The sequence below is a fragment of the Salvelinus namaycush genome, chromosome 8, assembly GCF_016432855.1.
Source record: "Salvelinus namaycush isolate Seneca chromosome 8, SaNama_1.0, whole genome shotgun sequence".
Classification (NCBI taxonomy): Eukaryota; Metazoa; Chordata; class Actinopteri; order Salmoniformes; family Salmonidae; genus Salvelinus; species Salvelinus namaycush.
The window spans coordinates 10482185-10506288 of record NC_052314.1 but is presented as its reverse complement, the minus strand read 5'-3'; the positions used below and the strand labels follow the sequence as shown (position 1 = coordinate 10506288).

The 24104-nt window shown below is 41.8% G+C and overlaps 2 protein-coding genes across 2 annotated transcripts; both read left to right on the top strand.

Annotated features, from left to right (window-relative positions):
* Window positions 1-9308: 9308 nt before the first annotated feature.
* Window positions 9309-16543, top strand: LOC120051771 (hyaluronidase-4-like). Its single transcript, XM_038998661.1, has 4 exons — window positions 9309-10268; window positions 10630-10719; window positions 13855-14163; window positions 16460-16543. Exons 1-4 carry the CDS (start codon window positions 9309-9311, stop codon window positions 16541-16543), a joined length of 1443 nt encoding a protein of 480 aa, XP_038854589.1.
* A 5020-nt stretch (window positions 16544-21563) lies between these two features.
* Window positions 21564-23777, top strand: LOC120051765 (hyaluronidase-5-like). Its single transcript, XM_038998654.1, has 3 exons — window positions 21564-22448; window positions 23146-23235; window positions 23376-23777. Exons 1-3 carry the CDS (start codon window positions 21564-21566, stop codon window positions 23775-23777), a joined length of 1377 nt encoding a protein of 458 aa, XP_038854582.1.
* Window positions 23778-24104: the final 327 nt, after the last annotated feature.

Sequence of the window (24104 nt, the reverse complement as noted above, 5' to 3'; positions counted from 1 at the left end):
AAATGTAGAAGCACGTGGCTAGGAAAAACTCCCTATAAAGACAGGAACCTAGGAAGAAACCTTGAGAGGAACAAGGCTCTGAGTGGTGACCAGTCCTCTTCTGGCTGTGCCCAGTGGAGATTATAAGAGTACATGGCCATTAAGGCCAGATCGATGACCAGCAGGTGGTTATAGAGGGTACAGATCAGTACCTCAGGTGTAAATGTCAGTTGACTTTTCATAGTCGAGCATTAAGAGGTTGAGACAGCAGGTGCGGCAGAGGGAGAGGGAGAGGGACGGTCGAAACAGCAGGTCCGGGATAAGTTAGCGCGTCCGGTGAACAGGTCCGGGTTCCATAGCCGCAGGCAGAACAGCAGAAACTGGATCAGCAGCATGACCAGGTGGACTGGGGACGGGGACAGCCAAAAGTCATCAGGCCAGGTAGTGCTGAGCAATGGTCCTAGGGCTCAGGTCCTCCGAGAGTGGAGAGAGAGAGAGAGAGAGAGAGTGATGATAGGAGAATAAGAGGGAGCATACTTAAGATCACAAAGGACACCAGATAAGACAGGAGAATTACACCAGATAGCACAGAGTGACCCTAGCCCCTCAGCTGTTTTAGCCATTCAGCAAGGAAGGATCCACCTCAAAACAAAACAGTACTGTAGATTAGCTCAGCATTTCTTAATCCCCCTCTCCCAGTACCCCTGGCAATGTCGGGTGCTGTTACAACATATTTTGAAATGTACTGTTTTAAAGGCCCATGGCAGTCAACAAAAATACTTTTCATGTGTTTTATATATATTTCCACACTATGATGTTTGAATAATACTCTAAAATGGTGAAAATTATGTTAATTCCCTTTTAGTGTAAGAGCTGTTTGAAAAGACAGCCTGAAATTTCTGCCTGTTTTGGTGGGATGGAGTTTTGGCCTGCCTGGTGACAACATCAGGTGACAATTTAGTCAATAGACCAATAAGAAAGAGAGTTCCAAACCTCTACCAATAACAGCTACTTTTTAGTTTTCTACTCCCCTCTCAGAACACTCCCAGACAGTCCTAGCAAAATTCTTGCTTGAGAAATTGCTCTTTACTAACTAAACAGTCAAAGTAAGGTACTTAATTGCTACCCAAAAATTATTTGATAGTGAAATAAAAACATCTGCATGTTACCTTTAAGGGATACTTAGGGATTATGACAATTAGGCCCTTTATCTACTTCCCCAGAGTTAGATGAACTTGTGGATACCATTTCTATGTCTCTGTGTCCAGTATGAAGCATGCTAACACATAACCATAGACTTCCAGACAATGCGCTAATGCTAGTTAGCATTGGCTTGCAAAACTACCTGTAACTTCCTTCATACTGCACAGAGACATAATAATGGTATCCACAAGTTCTGACTGATCTGACTGATTTTGCCAAAATCGAACTATCCCTTTAAATGAAAAGTGAAATGGAATAATATTTTGTCACTATATCTCCTACAAATCACTTTAAGTTCACATTTGAGTTTACAGTCAGAGTTCTTGGTCCAATAGATGTTCCAACATCTTTAAACACTAAGTGAGGTATGCAGGGATGAATTGTAGATGAGCTGTCATTGGCTAGAACAGATACTTAAAAACAGTTCAGTTTTAGAAGTTGTTGATGTTGGTCAGATGGCTTCCATGTAAACCACAGTCATCAACAAAATCTTATCTTAATTGCTACCAGATAGGTTTGCGGGTTCCGGGCAGGAAGATAAATCATTCAATTTGACAGTCCGCCAAACTTACACGCTTCTTCCAATATACAACTGTGGTTGCTTGTCTCCTCTTGGAAAAGGCAATTTTAATATGTTATTATACCATATGTACACAATAACATCTGCAAAAGGCATTGAATCCTAGCAATATTTCAAAACGGGTTTCACTTAGTCAATGTTAGTGTTATTTTTTTTAGGGGGGATAGATCAGCTTTAATCTTGCAGTTAGATTGTGGCTTCTATCAATGTAATTGTCTGCATCATTTCCAATCCCCCAAATATAGTATTTTATATACAGTATATATATATTTTAAATATATTTTCCTTCTATATTATTTTCCCCTTACCTACCACCCCTCCCCTAATTGAAGTAAACTAATGGACAACAACACTTAGGCTCATACTTCCAGCTCATTCATACTACAGTTGAAGTCGGAAGTTTACACATACTAAGGTTGGAGTCATTAAAACTCATTGTTCCACCACTCCACAAATTTCTTGTTAACAAACTATAGTTTTGGCAAGTCCGTTAAGACATCTACTTTGTGCATGACGCAAGTCATTTTCCCAACAATTGTTTACAGACAGATTATTTCACGCATAATTCACTGCATCACAATTCCAGTGGGTCAGAAGTTTACATACACTAAGTTGACTGTGCCTTTAAACAGCTTGGAAAATTCCAGAAAATTATGTCATGGCTTTAGAAGCTTCTGATAGGCTAATTGACATCATTTGAGTCCATTGGAGGTGTACCTGTGAATGAATTTTAAGGCCTACCTTCAAACTCAGTGCCTCTTTGGTTGACATCATGGGAAAATCAAAAGAAATCAGCCAAGACCTCAGAAAAAATGGTAGACCCCCACAAGTCTGGTTCATCCTTGGGAGCAATTTCCAAATGCCTGAAGGTACCACGTTCATCTGTACAAACAATAAAACGCAAGTATAAACTCCATGGGATCACGCAGCCGTCACACCGCTCAGGAAGGAGATGAGTTCTGTCTCCTAGAGATGAACATACTTTGGTGCGAAAAGTGCAAATCAATCCCAGAACAACAACAAAGGACCTTGTGTAAATGCTGGAGGAAACAGGTAAAAAAGTATCTATATCCACAGTATAACGAGTCCTATATCGACATAACCTGAAAGGCCGCTCAGCAAGGAAGAAGCCACTGCTCCAAAACTGCCATAAAAAAAACAGACTACGGTTTGCAACTGCACATGGGGACAAAGATCATACTTTTTGGAGAAATGTCCTCTGGTCTGATGAAACAAAAATAGAATTGTTTGGCCATAATGATCATCGTTATGTTTGGAGAAAAAAATAAGGAGGCTTGCAAGCCAAAGAACACCATCCCAACCGTGAAGCACGGGGGTGGCAGCATCATGTTGTGGGGGTGCTTTGCTGCAGGAGGGACTGGTGCACTTCACAAAATAGATGACATCATAAGGCAGGAAAATTATGTGGATATATTGAAGCAACATCTCAAGACGTCAGTCAGGAAGTTAAAGCTTGGTCGCAAATGGGTCTTCCAAATGGACAATGACCTCAAGCACATTTCCAAAGTTGTGGCAAAATGGCTTAAGGACAACAAAGTCAAGGTATTGGGGTGGCCATCACAAAGCCCTGACCTCAATACTATAGAAAATTTGAGGGCAGAACTGAAAAAGCATGTGTGAGCAAGGAAGCCGAACATGACTCAGTTACACCAGCTCTGTCAGGAGGAATGGGCCAAAATTCACCCAACTTCTTGTGGGAAGTTTGTGGAAGGCTACCCGAAATGTTTGAACCAAGTTAAACAATTTGATGGCAATGCTACCAAATACGAGTTGACTGTATGTAAACTGCTGACCCACTGGGAATGTGATGAAAGAAATAAAAGCTGAAATAAATTATTCTCTCTACTATTATTCTGACATTTCACATTCTTAAAATAAAGTGGTGATCCTAACTGACCTAAGACAAGGATTTGTTTACGTGGATTACATCTCAGGAATTGTGAAAAACTGAGTTTAAATGTATTTGGCTAAGGTGTATGTAAACATCCAACTTCAACTGTGTATACATTTTATGGACAGTATATTTAACATTAGTTATAGTTTGTTTGTCCTCTCCCATCTATCTCTGAAGACCATCCAGTTTTGATTTCTAGCTGCCATATATTTTTCCACTGTGCTGTGATGTTTCACAAAAGTTCTGAACCTTTCTATTCTCATAGTTTCTACAGATCGTAAATTAAAAAGGATTTTTTCCCCTAAGAGTATAATTATTGTGAGGGTGTTGATGAATGGGAAAATGCGGAGTCAGGCGCAGGACACAGATATGAGTATAGTCCAAAATTTTACTCAAAAATAAAAATAATGTTCCAATAAGGAAAACACAAAATATCCAAAGCACAAGAACACGAACCCATATGACAAATAAATAAGGAACATAATTAATGGAATAGAAATGAGTTGTGTATGATGAAGACAAAACCAAATGAAAATGAAACGTGGATCGGTGGCGACTAGAAAGCCGGTGACGTCGACCGCCGAACGCCGCCCGAACAAGGAGAGGGACCAACATCGGCAGAAGTCGTGACAATTATATTATTTATTAATTGACTATGACTTTTCAAATCAACCAGCAGTGCTATTTGTATAATTTTCCAGCCATTCTTGAACATGTGACAAAAAACAAGCTACAAGTGGGCAGTACCAAAACTAGTAGGTAGGAAAGCAAAGGTAACTGAACTAAATGTCTATCGCCCCGTAGCACTCACTTCTGTCATCGTGAAGTGCTTTTAGAGGCTTTAAGGATCATATCACATCTACCTTACATGACACCATAGACCCACTTCAATTTGCTTACCGCCCCAATAGATCCACAGATGATGCAATCGCCATCGCATTGCACACTGCTCTATCCCATCTAGACAAGAGGAATACCTCTGTAAGAATGCTGTTCATTGACTATAACTCAGCCTTCAACACCATAGTACCCTCCAAGCTCATCATTAATCTCGGGGCCCTGGGTCTGAACCCCGCCCTGTGCAACTGGATCCTTGACTTCCTGACGGGCCGCCACAAGGTGGTGAAGGTAGGAAACAACACCTTCACTTCGCTGATCCTCAACACTGGGGCCCCACAATGGTGGATGCTCAGCCCATCCTGTACTCCCTATTCACCCATGAATGTGTGGCCACGCACACTTCCAACTCAATCATCAAGTTTGCAGATGACACAACAGTAGTAAGCCTGATTACCAACAATGACGAGAAAGCCTACAGGGAGGAGTTGAGGGCCCAGATAATAGGAAAATAACCTCTCCCTCAACATCAACAAAACTTTAAGATTTGTGTGTATTGTTGTGAATTGTTAGACACTACAGCACTGTTGGAGCTAGGAACACAGGCATTTCACTACACCCACAATAACATCTGATAAATATGTGTATGTGACCAGTACAACTTGATTTGATTTGATTGGAAGTGATCTAATGATTCTGTCTCTACACAGCAGAATATGCAAAGCTGGGATGGTTGTATCCACCATATACAGTATATAACAGTCTAGTGGTTGCAAGAATTTTGTATAATCATTTAAATTGAAAGACTCTAAGTTTTGAATCTGGCGTTGTTTTGTGTATCAGTTCAAAAACCATCGGTACATCAAAAATCTCCTCCCAACTATTTTGAAACCTGTACGGTGCAGCTGTACATTTTTTGGTCCTTAAATGAAACTGGTATACCTTTTAATCTATCACACTTTTCCTTAGCCACTTTTGGTCTTAAAAGGGGTGGCAGGTAGCCTAGATGATAGAGCATTGGCCCAGTAACCGAAAGGTTGCTGGATCAAATCCCCGAGCTGACAAAGTAAAAAATCTGTCATTCTGCCCCTGAACAAGGCAGTTAACCCACTGTTCCCTGGTAGGCTGACATTGTAAATAAGAATTTGTTCTTAACTGACTTGCCTAGTTAAATAAAGGTTACATGTAAAAAAAAATGCAGGGCTAACAAACAAGTTCCTTACCTTCTCCTCTGTCCACTTGCCTCCTCCATTTTTGTGGTAATGCTGCAATCAGTTTGTTGTAATTTTGGATAGAGAAGACATTTCCATATATTGTGCATGTGAATACGTGTGACATAATTCCATCAGTCCTATTTATGATATCATTTACAAAGATTCTACCGTTTTTTAACATTCTTTCCAAAAATATATGTATTCATTTAATCATTTAGTATATTTGAGTTCACCATAATATTTGTTCTAAAATTTGTTCTGTCTTTTCTGGTGGATTAAATTGAAATTTCAATGTTAGTGTTTTTCAATGTTGATGGTCAATAACACAGGTAATGTACATTAAAACAAGTAATATTTATCATACCCATTCGTATTATAGTGTAAAACAAACTGTACTGAAAATCCTTGGGGCTTGCTGAAAAAGAATATACTGCACAGAATGTGGTTAATTAATCTCTCCCCTCTTGGTTATAACCTAGATGCCAGAGCCTCAGTGAAACGGGATTTCAGCTTTTAGCATTTCCCCTCGGATATTTGGATCAAACAATTTTCAACCCAAAGCAAATGTTATTTTTTTTGATTCACGGAATGCCAGGGGCACACTCCAACACTCCAGACATAATTTACAAATGAAGCATGTGTGTTTAGTGAGTCCGCCAGATCAAAGGAATTAGGGATGACCAGGGATATTCTCTTGATAAGAGTGTGAATTGGACCCTTTTCCTGTAGTGCTAAGCATTCAACATGTAACGAATAATTTTTGGGTGTCAGGGAAAATGCATGTAGAAAGTAAAAAGTAAAAAGTAAAAAAAATCTTTAGGAATGTAGTGAAGTAAGAGTAAAAGTTGTCAAAAATATAAATAGTACAGATACCCCTCAAAACTACATAGGTTGTCAAAAATAAAATAGTACAGATACCCCCCCCCCCCAAACTACTTCGCTTGTACTTTGTAGTATTTTTACACCACTGGGGTGGGCCAAGTACAAGTGCTGATTCACTCATCGAGTAGCAGAATGGAGTGCTCAGGCTGGGGTGTAGGGTTTGAGCATAGGTGGAAGGTAGCGAGGGGCAGTTCCTCTTGCTGTTCCATAGGTAAGCACCATGGTCTTGTAGTGGATGCCAGCTTTGACTGGAAGCCAGTGGAGTGTGCAGAGGAGCGGGGTGACATGAGCGAACTTGGGAAGGTTGATAACCAGGCGGGCTGCAGCATTCTGGATAAGTTGCAGCGAGGAGCCCAGCTAACAGCCAGTTGCAGTAGTCCAGACGGAAGAAGACAAGTGCCTGGATTAGGACCTGCGCCGGTTCCTGTGTGGGGTAGGGTCGTACTCTACGGATGTTGTAGAGCATGAACCTGCAGGAGCAAGTCACTGCTTTGATGTTTGCAGAGAATGACAGGGTGTTGTCTAGGGTCATGCCAAGGTTTGTTGCACTCTGGGAAGGCAACACTGTGGAGTTGTCAACCATGATGGAGAGGTCTTTGAGCGGGCAGGCCTTCCTGGGAGGAAGAGCAGCTCCGTCAAGTCGAGGTTGAGCTTGAGGTGGTGGGCTGACATACAAGTTGAGATATCAGAAGCAGGGAAGGAGAAAAGTAGTTGAGTGTCATCCGCATAGCAATGAAAATAGAGACCATGTGAGGATATGACAGAGGCGAGTGACTTGGTATATAGAGAGAAGAGGAGAGGACCTAGAACCGAGCCCTGGGGGACACCAGTAGTGAGAGTATGTGGTGCAGACACATATCCTCTCCAAGTCACCTGGTAGAAGCAGCCTGCCAAGTAGGATGCAATCCAAGAGTGTGCAGAGCCTGAGACGCCCAGCCCTGAGAGGTGGAGAGGAGGATCTGAAGGCAGCAGATAGATCTAGAAGGATGAGAACAGTGGAGAGAGAGTCAGCTTTGGCAGTGGAGACAGCCTCCGTGACACAGAGAAGAGCAGTCTCGGTTGAGTGACCTGTCTTGAAGCCTGACTGGTTAGGGTCAAGAAGATCGTTCTGAGAGAGATGATGAGAAAGTTGATCAGAGAGATCACGCTCAAGTGTTTTGGAAAGAAAAGAAAGAAGGGATACAGGTCTATAGTTTTTGACGTCAGATGAGTCGAATGTTGGTTTCTTGAGGAGAGGAGCGACTCGGGACATTTTAAAGACAGAGGGGACGCATTCATAGGTCAGGGATGAGTTCACGAGGGAAGTGAGGAATGGGAGGTCTCCAGAGATGGTCTGGAGAAGGGAGGAAGGGATAGGATCGAACGGGCAGGTTGTCGGGCGGCCAGACCTCACTTGTCGCAAGATTTCATTTGAAGAGAGAGGGGAGAAAGAGGTCAAGGCATAGAGTAGTTCTGTGTGAGTGCGACCAGTGGACTCAATAGGCGGAGTGAATGAGTAGCGGATGTCGTCAACCTTCTTTTTAAAGGTGGGAGGGGGGTTTATGGATTAAGGAGGGAGGGGAAGGTGGAAAATAGTTTCCTAGGGTTAGACGCAGAAGCTTGGGACAGTGCGAGTCATAGGATGCTGAAAGGGAGGAGAGTAGGGTCAAAGAGGCAGAAGCAGGATAGAAGAGGAGAGAGTAGTGGGAGAGAGAGCAAAGATTGTGACGGCGCACGACCATCTGGGTAGGGGGTGAGTGGTTAGGGTTGGAGGAAAGGGAGACAGAAAAGGAAACAAAGTAGTGATCAGAGAACTTGGCGGGGTTGCAGTGAGATTAGTAGGCGAGCAGTCTCTAGTAAAGATGAGGTCAAGGGTATTGCCTGCCTTGTGAGTTGGAGGGGATTGGGAAAGAATGAGGTCAAAAGAGGCAAGGAGGGGAAAGAGAGCTTTTACCTGGATTCGTGGAAAGAGCAGGTGTTCTTAATGTTTTGTGTACTCAGTGTACTGGTACATAATCTTATTCCCGGCTTGAAACTCTGACTCAGGCATTTGGAAAATCAGCAGGTACAATGTTGGGAGCAGTTGTCGTTATACACCAGTAGAAAACTCTAATATCTGGCGACATTGTACAAACATGCCTTTGAGGGATGCAGTGGCCATCCCTCTGATCAGGGTACAGCTAGATGTGGTGTGGACATGAGCAGTCTGCCCAGCTCATGGTTTAGTCAGATCCCTGGGTGTCAATTGACAAGGCATCAAGGCGTCATGGCAACATGCATGCCAACATTCTGATCTATTTGTGTATGCCTAATAAATTAACCAAATAGAAACAGAAACTCACTCAACAGCAGAAAACTTTAAGCACAGGTGCAAACAACCTACATTGTTGTACACAGTATGGGATATTCTCTAAGCCGATTAGCATTGTTGTGAAACACTATATGATAAAATGACCCCTCATCTATAATCCCTAATGTCCTCTCTCTTCCTTTCTCCTTTTCTCTCACTCACTCTGCCTCTCTTTCTCTCTCTCTTCCTCACCCACTCTTTCTCTCTCCATCATTCCTCTATATTGTTCACTCTCTCTCACTCCCTTTCACTCTCTGTCCTTCTTCTGTCTGTATCATTCACTATCTTACTCGCTCTCTCTCTCTCTCTCTCTTCCTTTTTCTCTCTTCAGGATGTTTGACAGCCCTTCCCATTGACCCAAGCCCCAGGATGCTCATGGTGCCCATCGGAAGTGGCCAACCTCACCACGCCGTGCCCGTGGCCTGCCCCCTCACCTGTTCCTGGCTCCTGCTGCTCTTTCATGCCGCCTTCAGCCAGAAGCCTGCCAAACTGCCCCTGGTGGGCCGCAAGCCCTTCATCGCTGCCTGGAACGCACCGCTGGACCTGTGCACTGTCAAGTACAATGTCCACACCAACCTGGAGCAACTCTTCCACATTAGTGGCAGTCCGCGGGCCGTCCACACTGGCCAGAATGTTACCATTTTCTACGCCAATCGGCTGGGCCTCTACCCTTTCTACACGGACCACAGCATCCCTATCAATGGAGGCCTGCCCCAAAACTGCAACATCAATGACCATCTCCTCAAGGCCTACAGGGATATCAACCATTTTATCCCCTCGGAGGACTTTGCCGGTCTGGCGGTCATTGACTGGGAGTACTGGCGCCCACAGTGGAGCCGCAACTGGCACAAGAAAGACATTTACCGGCAGAAGTCCCGTGAGCTGATCACACAGGCCTATGTCAACGTGACTTCATCACAAATCGAAGAGCTGGCGAGCAAACGCTTTGAGAAGAGTGCCCGTGCGTTCATGCAGAAGACTGTCCAGCTAGGGACGTTCCTTCGCCCCAACGGACTCTGGGGCTTCTACCTCTATCCGGACTGCCACAACTACAACCTGCATGAGCACAACTACACAGGCTCCTGCCCTCTGCTGGAAAGCCTGCGTAATGACGAACTGCTCTGGTTGTGGAACAGCAGCACAGCACTGTTTCCCTCAGTGGCTATCAGGAAGAGCCAAACAGACAGTGTAAGCAACCTCCATTTCTCCCAGTTCAGGGTGCTGGAGTCTCTGAGGATAGCTGGGCTCACCTCACACAGCTATGATCTGCCCACGTTCGTGTACACACGCCTGGGCTACAGAGACGAGGCAATGGCCTTCCTCACAACGGTAAGACTGCCACACTTAGTAACCCAAAGGTCTAAAATCAAATGCTTTTCATCCTACATGATCCCAATGGGACTGGTAATTCACTGATTATTAGTTGATGCTACAAAACTTTATAATGCTTTACACACAGGATCAGTTTAGACATAATTCGTTTGGCTGGGAACTATTTCTTGTTGGCATTCTTTAACCTACACTAATTTGTTTCCCTCTCAGCAGTCAACACTATTTAGAGTACTGCATCATCAGTTGTGTGCAGGCAATTCTGCTTTTCCTGAGGAGACATTAGCACCATCTTGTGGCTGCTTAAATAAGTTGAAAATGTGGTGGAATTATCCTGTCTGTGTTTGTATGTGTATTGCAGAAAGACTTGATCCACACCATTGGGGAGAGTGCTGCTCTTGGTGCTGCTGGTTTTGTGATCTGGGGAGACCTCAACCTCACCTCATCCAGAGTGAGTCTGATTCTCTAGCTTTACTGTTATCTTATATAATTCACATTATAGTTAGACCATCCAAGTGTTACACAAGCTAGAATAGAGAAGAGCCAAAAGGGCTGGCGTTAGGGCAATGAACAGCTCTGACAAAGACAAATCCTTAATTAAAGCTATGAAAATAAAGTGCTTGCTATTTCATTCTTTTTGGACTTATTTTTGCTGTCAACACCTCCAAATCTTGTGTACATATGTCATTCAAAATGAGGCTTTGAGAAGAAATGTAATGTTTTCCTAAATGTATTCCAAACATTCTTCCGACTAAGCATTTACCAACGGCGACCACTTTTAGATGCCTTTTTTTGGTGCAGTCTGGACTGGCCTTGATTTCAGCATACAAGGATGCAGATTTTTGGTGTCAACTTTATTTTGGCCAAACATAGACATCTATGTTTGGTTCAGATTTTGTCAGGTCTGGACCAGCCTTGATTTCTACGTCCACAGATGTCTGTTGCGGACTGGCCTATATTTGGCCCAAACAGATGTTTATAATTGGTTCAGATTCGGTCCGGTCCAGATCACCCTGGAATTGGCCCAAACATAGACGTCTATAAGATTTAATCCGGTCCGGTTTAATTCAGATTTAATCCGGTCCGGTTTGGACCGCACAGTACAGCACAGTACAGCACAGTACATTGATGAAAAGTAGAGTACAGAACATTACAGTACAGTAGAGCACATGAAGGAACAGTAAAGTATAGAAAAGTAAAGTATAGTGTACTGTTTTGCACCTCACTGTACTCTACTGAATTAAACTATACTGTACTGTACTGAATTATACAACGGGTGGGTCTAATCCTGAATGCTGATTGGTTAAAACCGCATTCCAGCCAGTGTCAATTTCACAAGTTACCACTGGCTGAATCTATGATGTTGAAATCTTCATTAGAAAACAGCTTAAACAAATGCAAATGCAGCTACTTTGCTGTTATTCTGGATGCACTTTTTGACATGACTGTAAATTAACCGTAGTTGGCTAGCTAGCAAGCAAGGGATAAGAACGTTGCCAGTCGGTATGACAATAGAACATTTAGAATGAATGACTGGATCGTGTCTATAGATACAGAACAAAAAGTGCGAACAACTGGGTCGTGTCCATAGATACAGAACAAAAATAACGAACGACTGGGTCGCACCTCTAGCAACCCTAGATTTGTGTCAGGACTATATCTTGTGGATGGATGAAATAGTATGAATAAATTAATCAAAATAAAAATTTTAATGAAATATGTCAATCATTATTTGAATATCAAAAAGAAAGGAGGACCAAGGCACTCTTCATATAATTAATTAAAATGCCTTTATTAGTATGGCATGTTCAATAGAAACAACGTTTTAAAAATCCAACGCTTTTCAGGCTGCATGGCCTTCGTCAGGGAGTACAAAAAAATAATACAATGTACTCCCTGACGAAGGCCATGCAGCCGGAACGCGTCGGATTTTTAAAACTTTGTTTCTATTGAACATGCCATACTAATAAAGGCATTTTAATTAATTTTATGAAGAGTGCCTTGGTCCTCCTTTCTTTTTGATGACCAATTTACCCCTTTTACCAAAGAGCATCTTCTATCTACCAAAATATACTATAGTGTACCTTAGTAGCGCTTCCCTTCCTCCTCTTTCTACACATTATTTGAATATGTTGGTAACCCGTTGTATCCAACAAACACCGGCTTCGAGGGCATTATCACTTAATTAAACTGTACTGTACTGAATTAAACTATACTGTACTGTACAAAACTGTACTGTATTGTACTGTACTGTACTCTACTGAATTAAACTATACTGTACTGAAGAGTACTCTCCTTTACTGTACTCTACTGTACTCTACTCTACTGAATTAAACTCTACTGTACTGTACTCAACTGTACTCTACTATACGAAACATGTGGGAGGCAGGTAGCCTAGCTTTAAGAGCGTTGGGCCAGTAACCGAAAGGTTGCTGGTTCGAATCCCTGAGCCGACTAGGTGAACCATCTGTCGATGTGCAAGACAATCTGTTGATGAGCAAGGCACGAAACACAAATTGCTCCTGTATCGCCCTGTCGCTCTGGATAAGAGTGTCTGCTCAAATGTAATGTAAATATAAACTGTGCAGTACTGTGATGTTCAAACTTGTGAAACATAGCCTAGACGTCTAGGATTCGGTTGGACAGACCACATTTGTACTTGTTTGGGGGTGGAGCTCATTAGAATAATACCCAGCACGCTTTGCAAGTGTTTGTTTTTACATTTACAATAATGTTATACATATTATGTTGCAATCTTCATTTTGCTCATCTTTCCTATTTTAAGAGGCTTAATAAATTATTATTGTGATATAATGCAGTAATTACAGTAATTACAGTAATGCAGTAATTACAGCATAATTACTTCATTGATAATGTATGTGCAGTTGAAATTTGGCCACAGAATCAATGACCAAAAAATACTTATTTCAATATCTGTAAATGATCTCTTTTCAATGTCTGGAAAATACATATTTTTGACGTCTTTGTCCGGAAAATGTGTATTTTCTCCTTTCATTCAGCACCTCAAATGCACGTGATTGCAATGTCCAGAAAACAAGTATTTTCAACATCCGGAAATACATCCGGAAATAAGTTGACATCTGGATAACACATATTTTCTGCATCCGGAAAATAAGTATTTTCACCTTTCATTCAGCAGATAAAATACACCGTCAACGTCTGGAAAAGAAGTCTAAAATATGTATTTTCAACTTAATTTTGCTTACTGGGTTCTCTTAAAGCTTGAGTTGGAGCTTCAAGCATTTTATAAATCTGGGTGTAAGACATACCAATGCTATAAGGAGGACAATAGTTGGTTGACAATAGCTGAAAACCAACAGAGAATAGTTATGACAGTATAGGGCAGCGCTCTCTAAAGTATATAAGGGATTATCGTGGATTGCACAATGCCCTTATTTGTTTGACTGTCTCTTCGTTCATTCATTCGTTCTCTCTCTCTCTCTCTCTCTCTCTCTCTCTCTCTCTCTCTCTCTCTCTCTCTCTCTCTCTCTCTCTTTCTCTCTCTCTCTCTCTCTCTCTCTCTCTCTCTCTCTCTCTCTCTCTCTCTCTCTCTCTCTCTCTCTAGCACAACTGCACAAAGGTGAAGTCCTTCCTGAACCAGCGCCTGGGTCAGTACATCACCAATGTGACACGGGCTGCAGAGGTCTGCAGTGACTTCCTGTGCCAGAGCAACGGCCGCTGTGTCCGCAGGGACCTCCACGCCCCGTACTACCTCCACCTGAGCGGAGACAGCTACCACATCCAGCCCTCAGGGGAAGGGGACTTTGTGGTCACTGGCTGGCACTCGCAGCACGAGCTCCAACTACTGGCCAAGAGTTTCCGCTGTCACTGCTATGAGGGACACACCGGGGAGAAGTGTGACAGCCTGAACAAGGTGGTGGAAGAAGAGGAGGAAGAGGAGGGGGGAGAGGGGGAGGAGGAGCAGAGGGAAAGTGCGGCTTCACGAACTGGGAACACCCTCAGCTTGGTGGTGTTGCTCCTCCTATTGAACTTATATCCTTAGTGGGGACTGTTGTATGATGATAGCACTTTAAGTGCCATGTGTTATTTGCGGTAGGGGAGACAGAGCTTGAAGTCACTGCCATGGGAACTGCTTTCATGCAATGCTGTGTCATTTTTCAACTGGGGTCCTTCACTATAATGGGTAACACTTTACTTGAAGGGTACCACCTTGTCAGCTCAGGGATTGAAACTAACAACCTTTCAGTTACTGGTCCAATGCTCTAACTGCTAGGCTGCCTGCCACCCTAAATGCATATCCTGTCATCAAACCTACTTTATGCTATCATTAAGCCTTACTATATATTAGGATCAATATAAACTGCGGGCTGTTTTTTGACATTTTGCCATTAGGCATGCGCTGCTCCCTTTGCCAGCAACGGCATGCATTTGCTGAGAGTAAGGTAACATCCAAACCCTATTAATTCACACAAAACACCATCACTATTGGTAGTATTGTAAGCTCTGACAATTTAATGATATCTGGGACTCTTGCTCCAGTCTCCCCTAATACTGTGCAGTTTCATCTAGCAATAAGCTTGGTATTTCCACAATGCAAAGTTTTTAATTTTTTAAAATTCATTTGAACGGATTATCTAATTTGACTACTGGAGGAACAATAAAGTTTTAAAAAGTTCCATGGCACAGTGCAATTTGAAAAAGCCTATAACAAATTGGTGTATCTGTAACCGATGTGAAATGGCTATCTAGTTAGCGGAGATGCGCACTAATAGCATTTCAATCGGGTGACGTCACTCGCTCTGAGACCTGAATTAGTTATTCTTCTTGCTCTGCAAGGGCCACAGCTTTTGTGGTGCGATGGGTAACGACGCTTCGAGGGTGGCTGTTGTCGATGTGTGCAGAGGGTCCCTGGTTAGGGGCGAGGAGAGGGACGGAAGCTATACTGTTACATATCTACATGGAAAAGTTTCCGAACCACATCACAGGGCCCGTGGCCTTCCATGTTTAGTAGGCAACGTATAGGAACATTGTGTAACAGAGGCGCTATGGAGGTTGCCAGCTGTTTCCTTCCCACAACTTTTTGCAAACATTGGTGTTCAAGTTATATTTAAACTCGACATCTCATCGATTCACAGGTGTATGTTCAAAAGAACCCACAGCCTTACGTATCACTCTGACATTGAAGCTCAGGTAGGCAGGGGTTAACACTGAGCAGCAATGGAAGAGACAATGTATGTAATGTCAACACCTTTTGCCTGTCCTCCTTAGTTAGTAGTTTACTGTAGGAGAGTCAGAAGGTATTTTCTTGCAACACCAAAGTGAGTGTCTTCTACCCAGGTTACTCTTGAAATGTGTGAAACTGTAAAATAATTTTGATGTACAATTGTTATGCTAAACTGGACTGTAAAACCATTATGTATATGGACTATACGTTATTTTAATGTAGAGAACAGAAATGTTTCAAATCTTGCCAATTGTATCCATGTTGTTCTTTACCCATGCACGATGGCACTGTACAAATGTACTCCAGATGTTCTTTCTGTGAAGCACCAAGGGCTAGAGTCATAATTGACTTGGCATCAATATAAGGCATGTCAGCATTTTGATAGCCGCCAACATTTCTTTTTGGATTGCTTAACTCACTTTGTTTTCATGTTTTATGTGTATGGACAAGTGGCTCATATAAGTAGTTCGTACAATTTATTTCGTTATGTGACTGTGGTTTCACTGTAGACAAATCCATCTCAATGTGGATGATTTCATCATCTCAGCCATCTCAGCTATAGTAGCCCTGTTGTGCTTTTGCCTAGACCGCACTTAAGATTCCAAGATTGTAATCCAAATACACAAGGATTATATGCAACATATGACAAGAGTTGCTTGAATGTAGATGAACTGCAAACATTTTTTAAATCGATCATTTTGGATACATCAATTTGTTTCTACATTCTGCTTCAAAGCTAAGAAACTTAATTAAATGGCATTATATGGAGGCTGATATCAAGAAATAAACATGGATGACTATTTTCCAATTGACAACGTATCAATGAAGATTCTCCATTGAAAATGGTTTTTAATTGGCCCTTAGTAGCCCTTTAACAGTCCCTTAAAGTGGCCCTGAAAGTGACCCTTAAAGTTTGGATTCTATTGCATGTGTATTTGGACATATTCCTTCTCTTACACGCAATGTGTTAAGCTGATAACTGCAGACAAACACTGATATCCTCGGCACACTCCAGAGGTCAGGGGCCTTGAAGGGCATCTGTGTTTTCCAGAGTGCAGAAACGAGATAGGAGACCAGATATCAGTAAAAGCAGCAGTTTCACAGAAATGTACAGGACCTGCTGTATTGGTTGATAGACACTACCGTTCAAAAGTTTGGGGTTAATTAGAAATGTCCTTGTTTTTGAAAGAAAAGCAACATTTTTGTCCATTAAAATAACATCAAATTGATCAGAAATACAGTGTAGACATTGTTAATGTTGTAAATGACTATTGTAGCTGGAAGCAGCTGATTTTTAATGGAATATCTACATAGGTGTACAGAGGCCCATTATCAGCAACCATCACTCCTGTGTTCCAATGGCACGTTGTGTTAGCTAATCCAAGTTTATCATTTTAAAAGGCAAATTAATCATTAGAAAACCCTTTTGCAATTATGTTAGCACAACTGAAAACTGTTGTTCTGATTAAAGAAGCAATACAACTGGCCTTTTTTAGAGTGGTTGAGTATCTGGAGTATCATATTTGTGGGTTTGATTACAGGCTCAAAATGGCCATAAACAAATAATTTTCTTCTGAAACTCGTCAGTCTATTCTTGTTCTGAGAAATGAAGGCTACTCCATGCGAGAAATTGCCAAGAAACTGAAGATCTCGTACAACGCTGTGTACTACTCCCTTCACAGAACAGCGCAAACTGGCTCTAACCAGAATAGAAAGAGGAATGGGAGGCCTCGGTGCACAACTGAGTAAGAGGACAAGTACATTATAGTGTCTATTTTGAGAAACAGACGTCTCGCAAGTCCTCAACTGGCAGCTTCATTAAATAGTACCCGTAAAACACCAGTCTCAACGTCAACAGTGAAGAGGCGACTCCGGGATGCTGGCCTTCTAGGCAGAGTTCCTCTGTCCAGTGTCTGTGTTATTTTGCCCATCTTAACCTTTTATTTTTATTGGCCAGTCTGAGATATGGCTTTTTCTTTGCAACTCTGCCTAGAATTATATGCCCATTATTTGGTATCCTTTGGACCAGGGCTCTCAAACCCTGTTCTGAGAGAGCTACCCTCCAGTAGGTTTTTGCTCCAACCACAGTTGTAACTATCCAGTTTATTATTAGATTCAAGTGTGCTAGATTAGGGTTGGAGTGAAAACCTACAGGACGGTAGCTCTCTAGGAACAGGGTTGGAGAGGCCTGCTTTGGACAGTATGCAGAGCCTGTAACTGTCATGCCTGGGTACTTATACCTATGTTCTCTGTTTGTCTGTTGCCAGTTTGTCTTATTTGTCAAGTCAACCAGCATTTTGTCTCAGCTCCTGTTTTTCCCCAGTCTCTTTTTCTCGCTCTCCTGGTTTTGACCTTTGCCTGTCCTGACTCTGAGCCTGCCTGCCTGACCACTCTGCCTGCCCCTGACCCTGAGCCTGCCTGCCGTCCTGTGCCTTTGCCACTACTCTGGATTATCAACCCCTGCCTGCCGTTTGCCTGCCCCTGTTTCTGTAATAAACATTGTTACTTCAACACAGTCTGCATTTGGGTCTTACCTGAAACGTGATAGTAACCTTTAACCCCATAACCTTTGAGGGGCTTTGAGTAATGCTGCTGTGATAATTAAGTTGATGAAATAGTGTGTTTTAACCCCTTAGAGTTGATTGACGCACCGGTGCATAACAAAAAAATCCCAATCAAAATCTGTCAGTTTAAAAAAAATCCCAATCAAAATCCGTCATTTTAAGATAGAGATGTTTTTTTTGCATTGGATGCGTCTCAATCCACCACATCTGCCTGTCGCACTTCCACAACTGTGGTGAAAGGTGGCAAAGCTAGAACAGTGTTTGTCAGACCATGAGACATCCCGAAAATCAGTCTTCTCACAAAAACGTCTGTTGTGTCCGAAGGGCTTGAGCTATTATGACCAGTCTTTTGAAAGGGGGAGACTCTCACGAATGATGTTCTCCATTTTGCTCTATGACCCCCACAAGTGTCAAGAGACTCGTATGAAGTCGGTACCGTCGATGTGCAAACTTCTGTTTGGTAGCGTCCAAACACTTTGGGCTTCAAACTAATGAGATTCTCCTGAACATGATGGTGTTCTCCATTTTGCTCTACGTCTCCCACAAGTGTCACGGGACTCGTCTGAAGGTAACCGGTACAGGTAAAAAAAAAAAAAGTTTTGTGCCTACCCAAAAAAGGGGTTAAATATGTGTAAAAAATATACATATATTTCCTGGGTTTTTTGTATGTCTCCTAGAATTAAGACAAACACTTCAAAACCTTGTTTCTTATGATTTATTTTTGGACTGTCCTTTTTTCCATTTATGAATGTGTTATTCAATGTGATTCTATGGGCTTTAGTGAAGGCCAAAATCAATATTTTATTACATTTTTTATATATATGAATATATATAGATTTTTTAGACCTAAAAGACATAAAAGGTCCTAAAATTCCAAATCAAATAGCTAAATGATCCATAGTATAACCATCTAAAAACAAATCCAGATTTCAGCTTAGCACCCCCCCCCTCCCCCAATGTCTTAGACTCCAAAGAATTAACAGATTCGGTCATAGATATGATGAAATTACTGGCTACGTATGTACAATTACTCAGCAGTACATTTCCAACTTAAACTGACCAAGCATATTGAGGGAAAGATACTAGGGACAAATCAAATCATGACACATAGCAAGGATATTTGGAGGTGTCCACACATTGTTGTGATAAACATTCCTCATACCCCCCTCCAGGCACAGAAAAGTTCATTTTAAACCTGTTCATATCAACGAATCCCAATAAATAGAACCCCCTGAGGGAGTCACAAGACCTAGCATATAAATCAAAGTCTGTCTTCTCCGTGCTGACAAGGTAACATAAGTGTTTGCTTTGTAACACCAAGCTACGCTCAAAGCTATTGCAGAACGTATTTAGACACACTATTTACATTTCCCAGATGAGACCTGGGGTGAGGTTTGTAGTAAGGGATCAAACATTTTGAGCAGGAGAAGGGGAAATACAGAGTGTGCTGGATTGCAAGGCGTTTGTGTGAGAATCCCTGGAACAGGTGTGTGCACATTCATGTTGTAACCTTTAATCCTTTGTTCTACCAGCTTGACAACTTTGTTTCGTCTCATTTTCTCTTATGTTATTGTTTGAAGTATGTTTGAAGTGGTATAGATGTAGGATCTTAATTTTAGCCAGTTCGCAACAGCCGGAAAATAATCCTGCAGCAAAAGGAAATGTGAATTATTATGTGGATTATAATTAATGGACATTTTAGTAGGGGTTGATTCATTTTTCAAAGTGGAAATGACAAACTTTAGAAGCATTTTTAAACCTTGAATACGTTACAAGTTTGCATTTCCTGATGTGCAGGAAAATTCTCAGAAACAAAAGAGCGATCAAATTAAGATCCTACATCTGTAGTGTTTTGTCTTGGCCAGTGATCGCCTGCCTGTCTCTTGTCCTTTCTCTAGCCTTGTTGAGATGTGTGCTGATAAAACATTGAAGTCAAGCCACCTGTGGCTGTTGTGACATAAGTTCCAATTTTATGACCCATAATAAAATATAAAGTATAGTGATTTAATGTGAGGAATGTGCCTCTGGTGGTTAATTCCATTGGTGTGTAAGAGTGGGAATTGGAGTTGATGATCATTGATTAGTAATGCCTGACGTGTGTCTAAATTCCTGTCTGCCATGTAAACTAATTGAGATGGTGGTAATGCAACGCGCCGTTTGTAGGTTTCAGAGAGTGGAACATCAGCTATATTAAAGAAAAGACTTGGACACGAGACAGCTTAACTGGATGTGACTTTATTCCAGGACAACCACCATCCGAATTAGTTCAGGTGAGAGATACATGTACACTCTTAGAAAAAGAGGCTGTCCTCATAGGAGAACCCTTTGAAGAACCCCTTTTGGTTCCAGGTAGAACTACTGTGGAAAGGGTTCTGCATTGAACCCAAAATAGTTCTACCTTGAACCAATAAGGGTTCTTCCTGGAACCAAAAAGTGTTATCTTATGTGGACAGCCGCAGAGCCCTTTTGGAACCCTTTTTTCTAAGAGTGTAGAACTGGGACAATAAACTCTTACCATACCAATCACTTATCGCAGACATTTTGCAGATATCCTTCATTAAAATAAGTAGCATTTACAACAGAAATGTGAAATACGTTTGTTAATATGGGTGACTGTTCATTTTACAATTGATGACTTCAACCATCAAACTATTTGTAGTTTAAAGTATATAAAATATATATATATATATGTGATGCACATTAATGTTATAAATGTATCGTTCTATTTATCATAATCACATAAATTCAGGCAATTTATTTTATTACGGATTTTTGTCCATATCACCGAGCTCTAATTCACACGTCAGGCATTGCTAATCAATGATCATCAACTCCAATGCCCACTCTTCCAGTTGCAATACATTGTGAAATAGTACAAGTGCCAACGGGTGTTCTTGAGGAAAGAGGAAAACAGAACATAAATCAGATCTTTACCCTTTACATAATAATGGAATGTCCTATTTTTCTACTGCACAGGAAATGGCGTGGTCATTTTCAGCAGTTGAGAAATCACAGATATGATTGAATACAATGTGCTTAGTTTTGTGCTGATGTCATTCTCTATTGCCTCCATTTTGACTATTACTTCTATTTTTACAATTTGTGCAGTGTTTGGTTGTATTTTCCACTCCACACAAGATGTTCCCTCACAGAAAAATGTAATTATTTTTTATTGAATTGAACACTTCAAAATGTAAAGCTTTTTTGAGTAGATGGTGCAGGATAGAATGCTGATCAATGATGTCACAGTTATGTTTGTATTTGCCAAAATTACATCAAACAAAAACAAATACTTGTTCTTTGAAAGGAAATCTGCTTTGAAAAGAAAGGTAGTGCAGAACACATTTACCTACTTTAATCTGGGTTGGATGTGCTTTCTTTTGATACTGCTCAAAAACATTACTCACAATAACGTTGACTGGTTATGCTCTGTTTTCCCATCTTAAGGAATAAGACACAGAGTTAAAAATGAATCTGGACAGGGTCTCCTTTCGTGGACTGCACTTCGTGGAATGTTTTTTTCTCATGTCTCTGCTGGGCACTAACTGGGCACTACCTAAAACAGACCAACCTGTAGATCCTGACTACCCCTTCCTATTCATGTGGAACGCTCCCACAGAACTCTGCGAGACCAGATTTGGCGTGGGTCTCAACCTCTCCCACTTCCAGTTAGTGAGCAGCACTTTGAAGTCTGCCACCAACCAAAGCATCTCCATTTTCTACACTGACCGTTTCGGCCTCTTCCCCTACGTGGACGAGGACACAGGGGAAATGTATGACGAAGGCCTTCCACAGCTGATTGATTTCCAGGAACACCGTGAGCAGGCCGAAGATGACATTGAATACTACATCCCCGAAGACCAACCGGGCCTCGCCATCCTTGACTTTGAGGAGTGGCGACCACAGTGGGTCCGGAACTGGGGCAGCAAGGACATCTATCGAGATCTCTCAATTGAGACTGTGAAAACCAAGACCCCAACCTTATCCGACGACGAGGCCGAAGACAGAGCCAAGATAGTGTTTGAGCGAGCAGCAAAGCGATACTTTCTCCGATCTCTCTTGGTTGGGAAGAGGCTAAGACCCAACAGGCTTTGGGGATACTATCTGTACCCGGACTGTTACAACTACGACTACAACCAGGATATGAGTGATTATTCTGGGAGTTGTCCTGAGCTTGAGCAAGAGAGGAACGATGAGTTGATGTGGCTATGGAAGGAGTCCACTGCTCTTTATCCATCCATCTATCTGGAGCTGATCCTGAGAGATTCCTACCAAGCCCGCCTATTTGTCCGCCACCGCATTCAGGAAGCTATGAGAGTATCCATGCTCCCCAACCAAAGTTACGCCATTCCTGTCTACGCCTACATCCGCCCAGTTTTCAAAGACAGTGGTGATGACTACATGTCAGAGGTCAGTGAACACTGTCAAGAGATCTGAAAACGATTTCTGTACCTGACAGCACACTAACTGGCCTAAAACCAGACATAGCCTAAACCAGGGGTCTGCAACTAGATTCAGCCGTGGGAGAGGATGGAACTTAATTATAATAATTTGTACACTGCATAATTGACCACAACTAAGCCCAAAAAGAGATTGTATTTCAAAAGAACAATACTTTCATACCTTGATTACATTGAGACACGATCACATATGTCTCTTATTATATTTGTGGGAATAATTTAATAGATTTCCTAAATGAAACAAATGTTTTACTGGAATCCTGGTGATTTTAGTCTTTTTTGACGTAAAACTAAAATCCTACAAAAAAGACGTATATTTTTTATGTTGCTAAAAACTTTTGTTGTTGTTGCTAAAAACCTTTTGCCGACCCCTGGCCTAAATGTCTCAAGGGTAGAGCTAAAAAATCATAGTGATCTCTCTATCTTTTTCTTTAATCCTCTGTTCTACCAACATGACAACTTTGTTTAGTCTCATTTTCTCTCATGTTATTGTTTGAAGTGTGTTTGAAGTGCTAGTGTTTTGTCTTGGCAAAATGTGTATCCTTTGAATGACTTGGTGTGATTTGTATCTTTTAAATGACTTGGTGGGGGTGTATTGTGTCATAGTGATTTTCCCTTATGGCTTTGTATAACTCTGTGGTTTCCAGTATGACCTGGTTAACACCGTTGGGGAGGCAGCTGCCCTGGGAGCGGCTGGGGTGATCTCCTGGGGGGACATGAACGTCACTGACTCAGAGGTATGCTCCCTATTTCTATACAGATCTATTTCATATGCTTCTAAGAACAATCCATACATCTTTAACACCTAAATGCATTTAATCAAGTATTTAATGTAAACACAACAAAAGCACTTTATCATTCTGCCCACTTTTCACAGGACTCCTGTTTCAATGCCAGACGCCACCTGGAGAAGATCATGAATCCATACATCTTGAATGTTTCCACAGCATCGCGGCTGTGCAGCGAGGCTTTGTGTCGGGCGAATGGCCGATGCATAAGAAAGCACTGGGACAGAGACGACTACCTACACCTCAACCCATATACCTTCCAGATCAAGAGATATAAAACAGGCAATCTGGCTGTGAAGGGTGAAATGTCCCAATATGAGATTGACTGGTTTGCTGACAGATTTGACTGTTTGTGCTACTCTGACAAACCATGTCAGTCCTCCATTACTCTAAACTCCTTCCCCAACTTTGTTCAAAGCAATGGAACTCCCCAATACTTCCAACCGTTTGTCATTCTGACTTCTGTCTACAGTATGTATGTTTTTTTGTAATGATGTGCAACATCACAGGAAGCTGGTGAAGGGAAGACTGCTAATAATGGCTGGAATGGAGTGAATGGATTGGTATCAAGCATATGGAAACCATGTGTTTGATACCATTTGATTTATTCCGTTCCAGCCATTACTATGAGCCCAATTAAGGTGCCACAAGCCACCTGTGATGTATGTGTATTGTGGACAAAAGGAGGTGTTGTACTGTGTTGTACTGTCACTTGGAGTTTCCAGGGCTTCTTGAGTTTATGTTTGGGAGACTAGTTTGGGTTGCTACCAAATGTAAAAAATTCTAATAAAAAAGTTCAGGTAAAAGGTATGAACACA

Excerpts from the sequence above, each read along its gene's own strand:
- LOC120051771 (XM_038998661.1), top strand. The coding sequence starts at position 9,309 with ATGCTCATGGTGCCCATCGGAAGTGGCCAACCTCACCACGCCGTGCCC. Across the intron at positions 10,269-10,629 it reads CAATGGCCTTCCTCACAACG|AAAGACTTGATCCACACCAT; the intron begins GTAAGACTGCCA and ends TGTGTATTGCAG. Across the intron at positions 10,720-13,854 it reads TCAACCTCACCTCATCCAGA|CACAACTGCACAAAGGTGAA; the intron begins GTGAGTCTGATT and ends CTCTCTCTCTAG.
- LOC120051765 (XM_038998654.1), top strand. The coding sequence starts at position 21,564 with ATGTCTCTGCTGGGCACTAACTGGGCACTACCTAAAACAGACCAACCT. Across the intron at positions 22,449-23,145 it reads GTGATGACTACATGTCAGAG|TATGACCTGGTTAACACCGT; the intron begins GTCAGTGAACAC and ends TGTGGTTTCCAG. Across the intron at positions 23,236-23,375 it reads TGAACGTCACTGACTCAGAG|GACTCCTGTTTCAATGCCAG; the intron begins GTATGCTCCCTA and ends CACTTTTCACAG.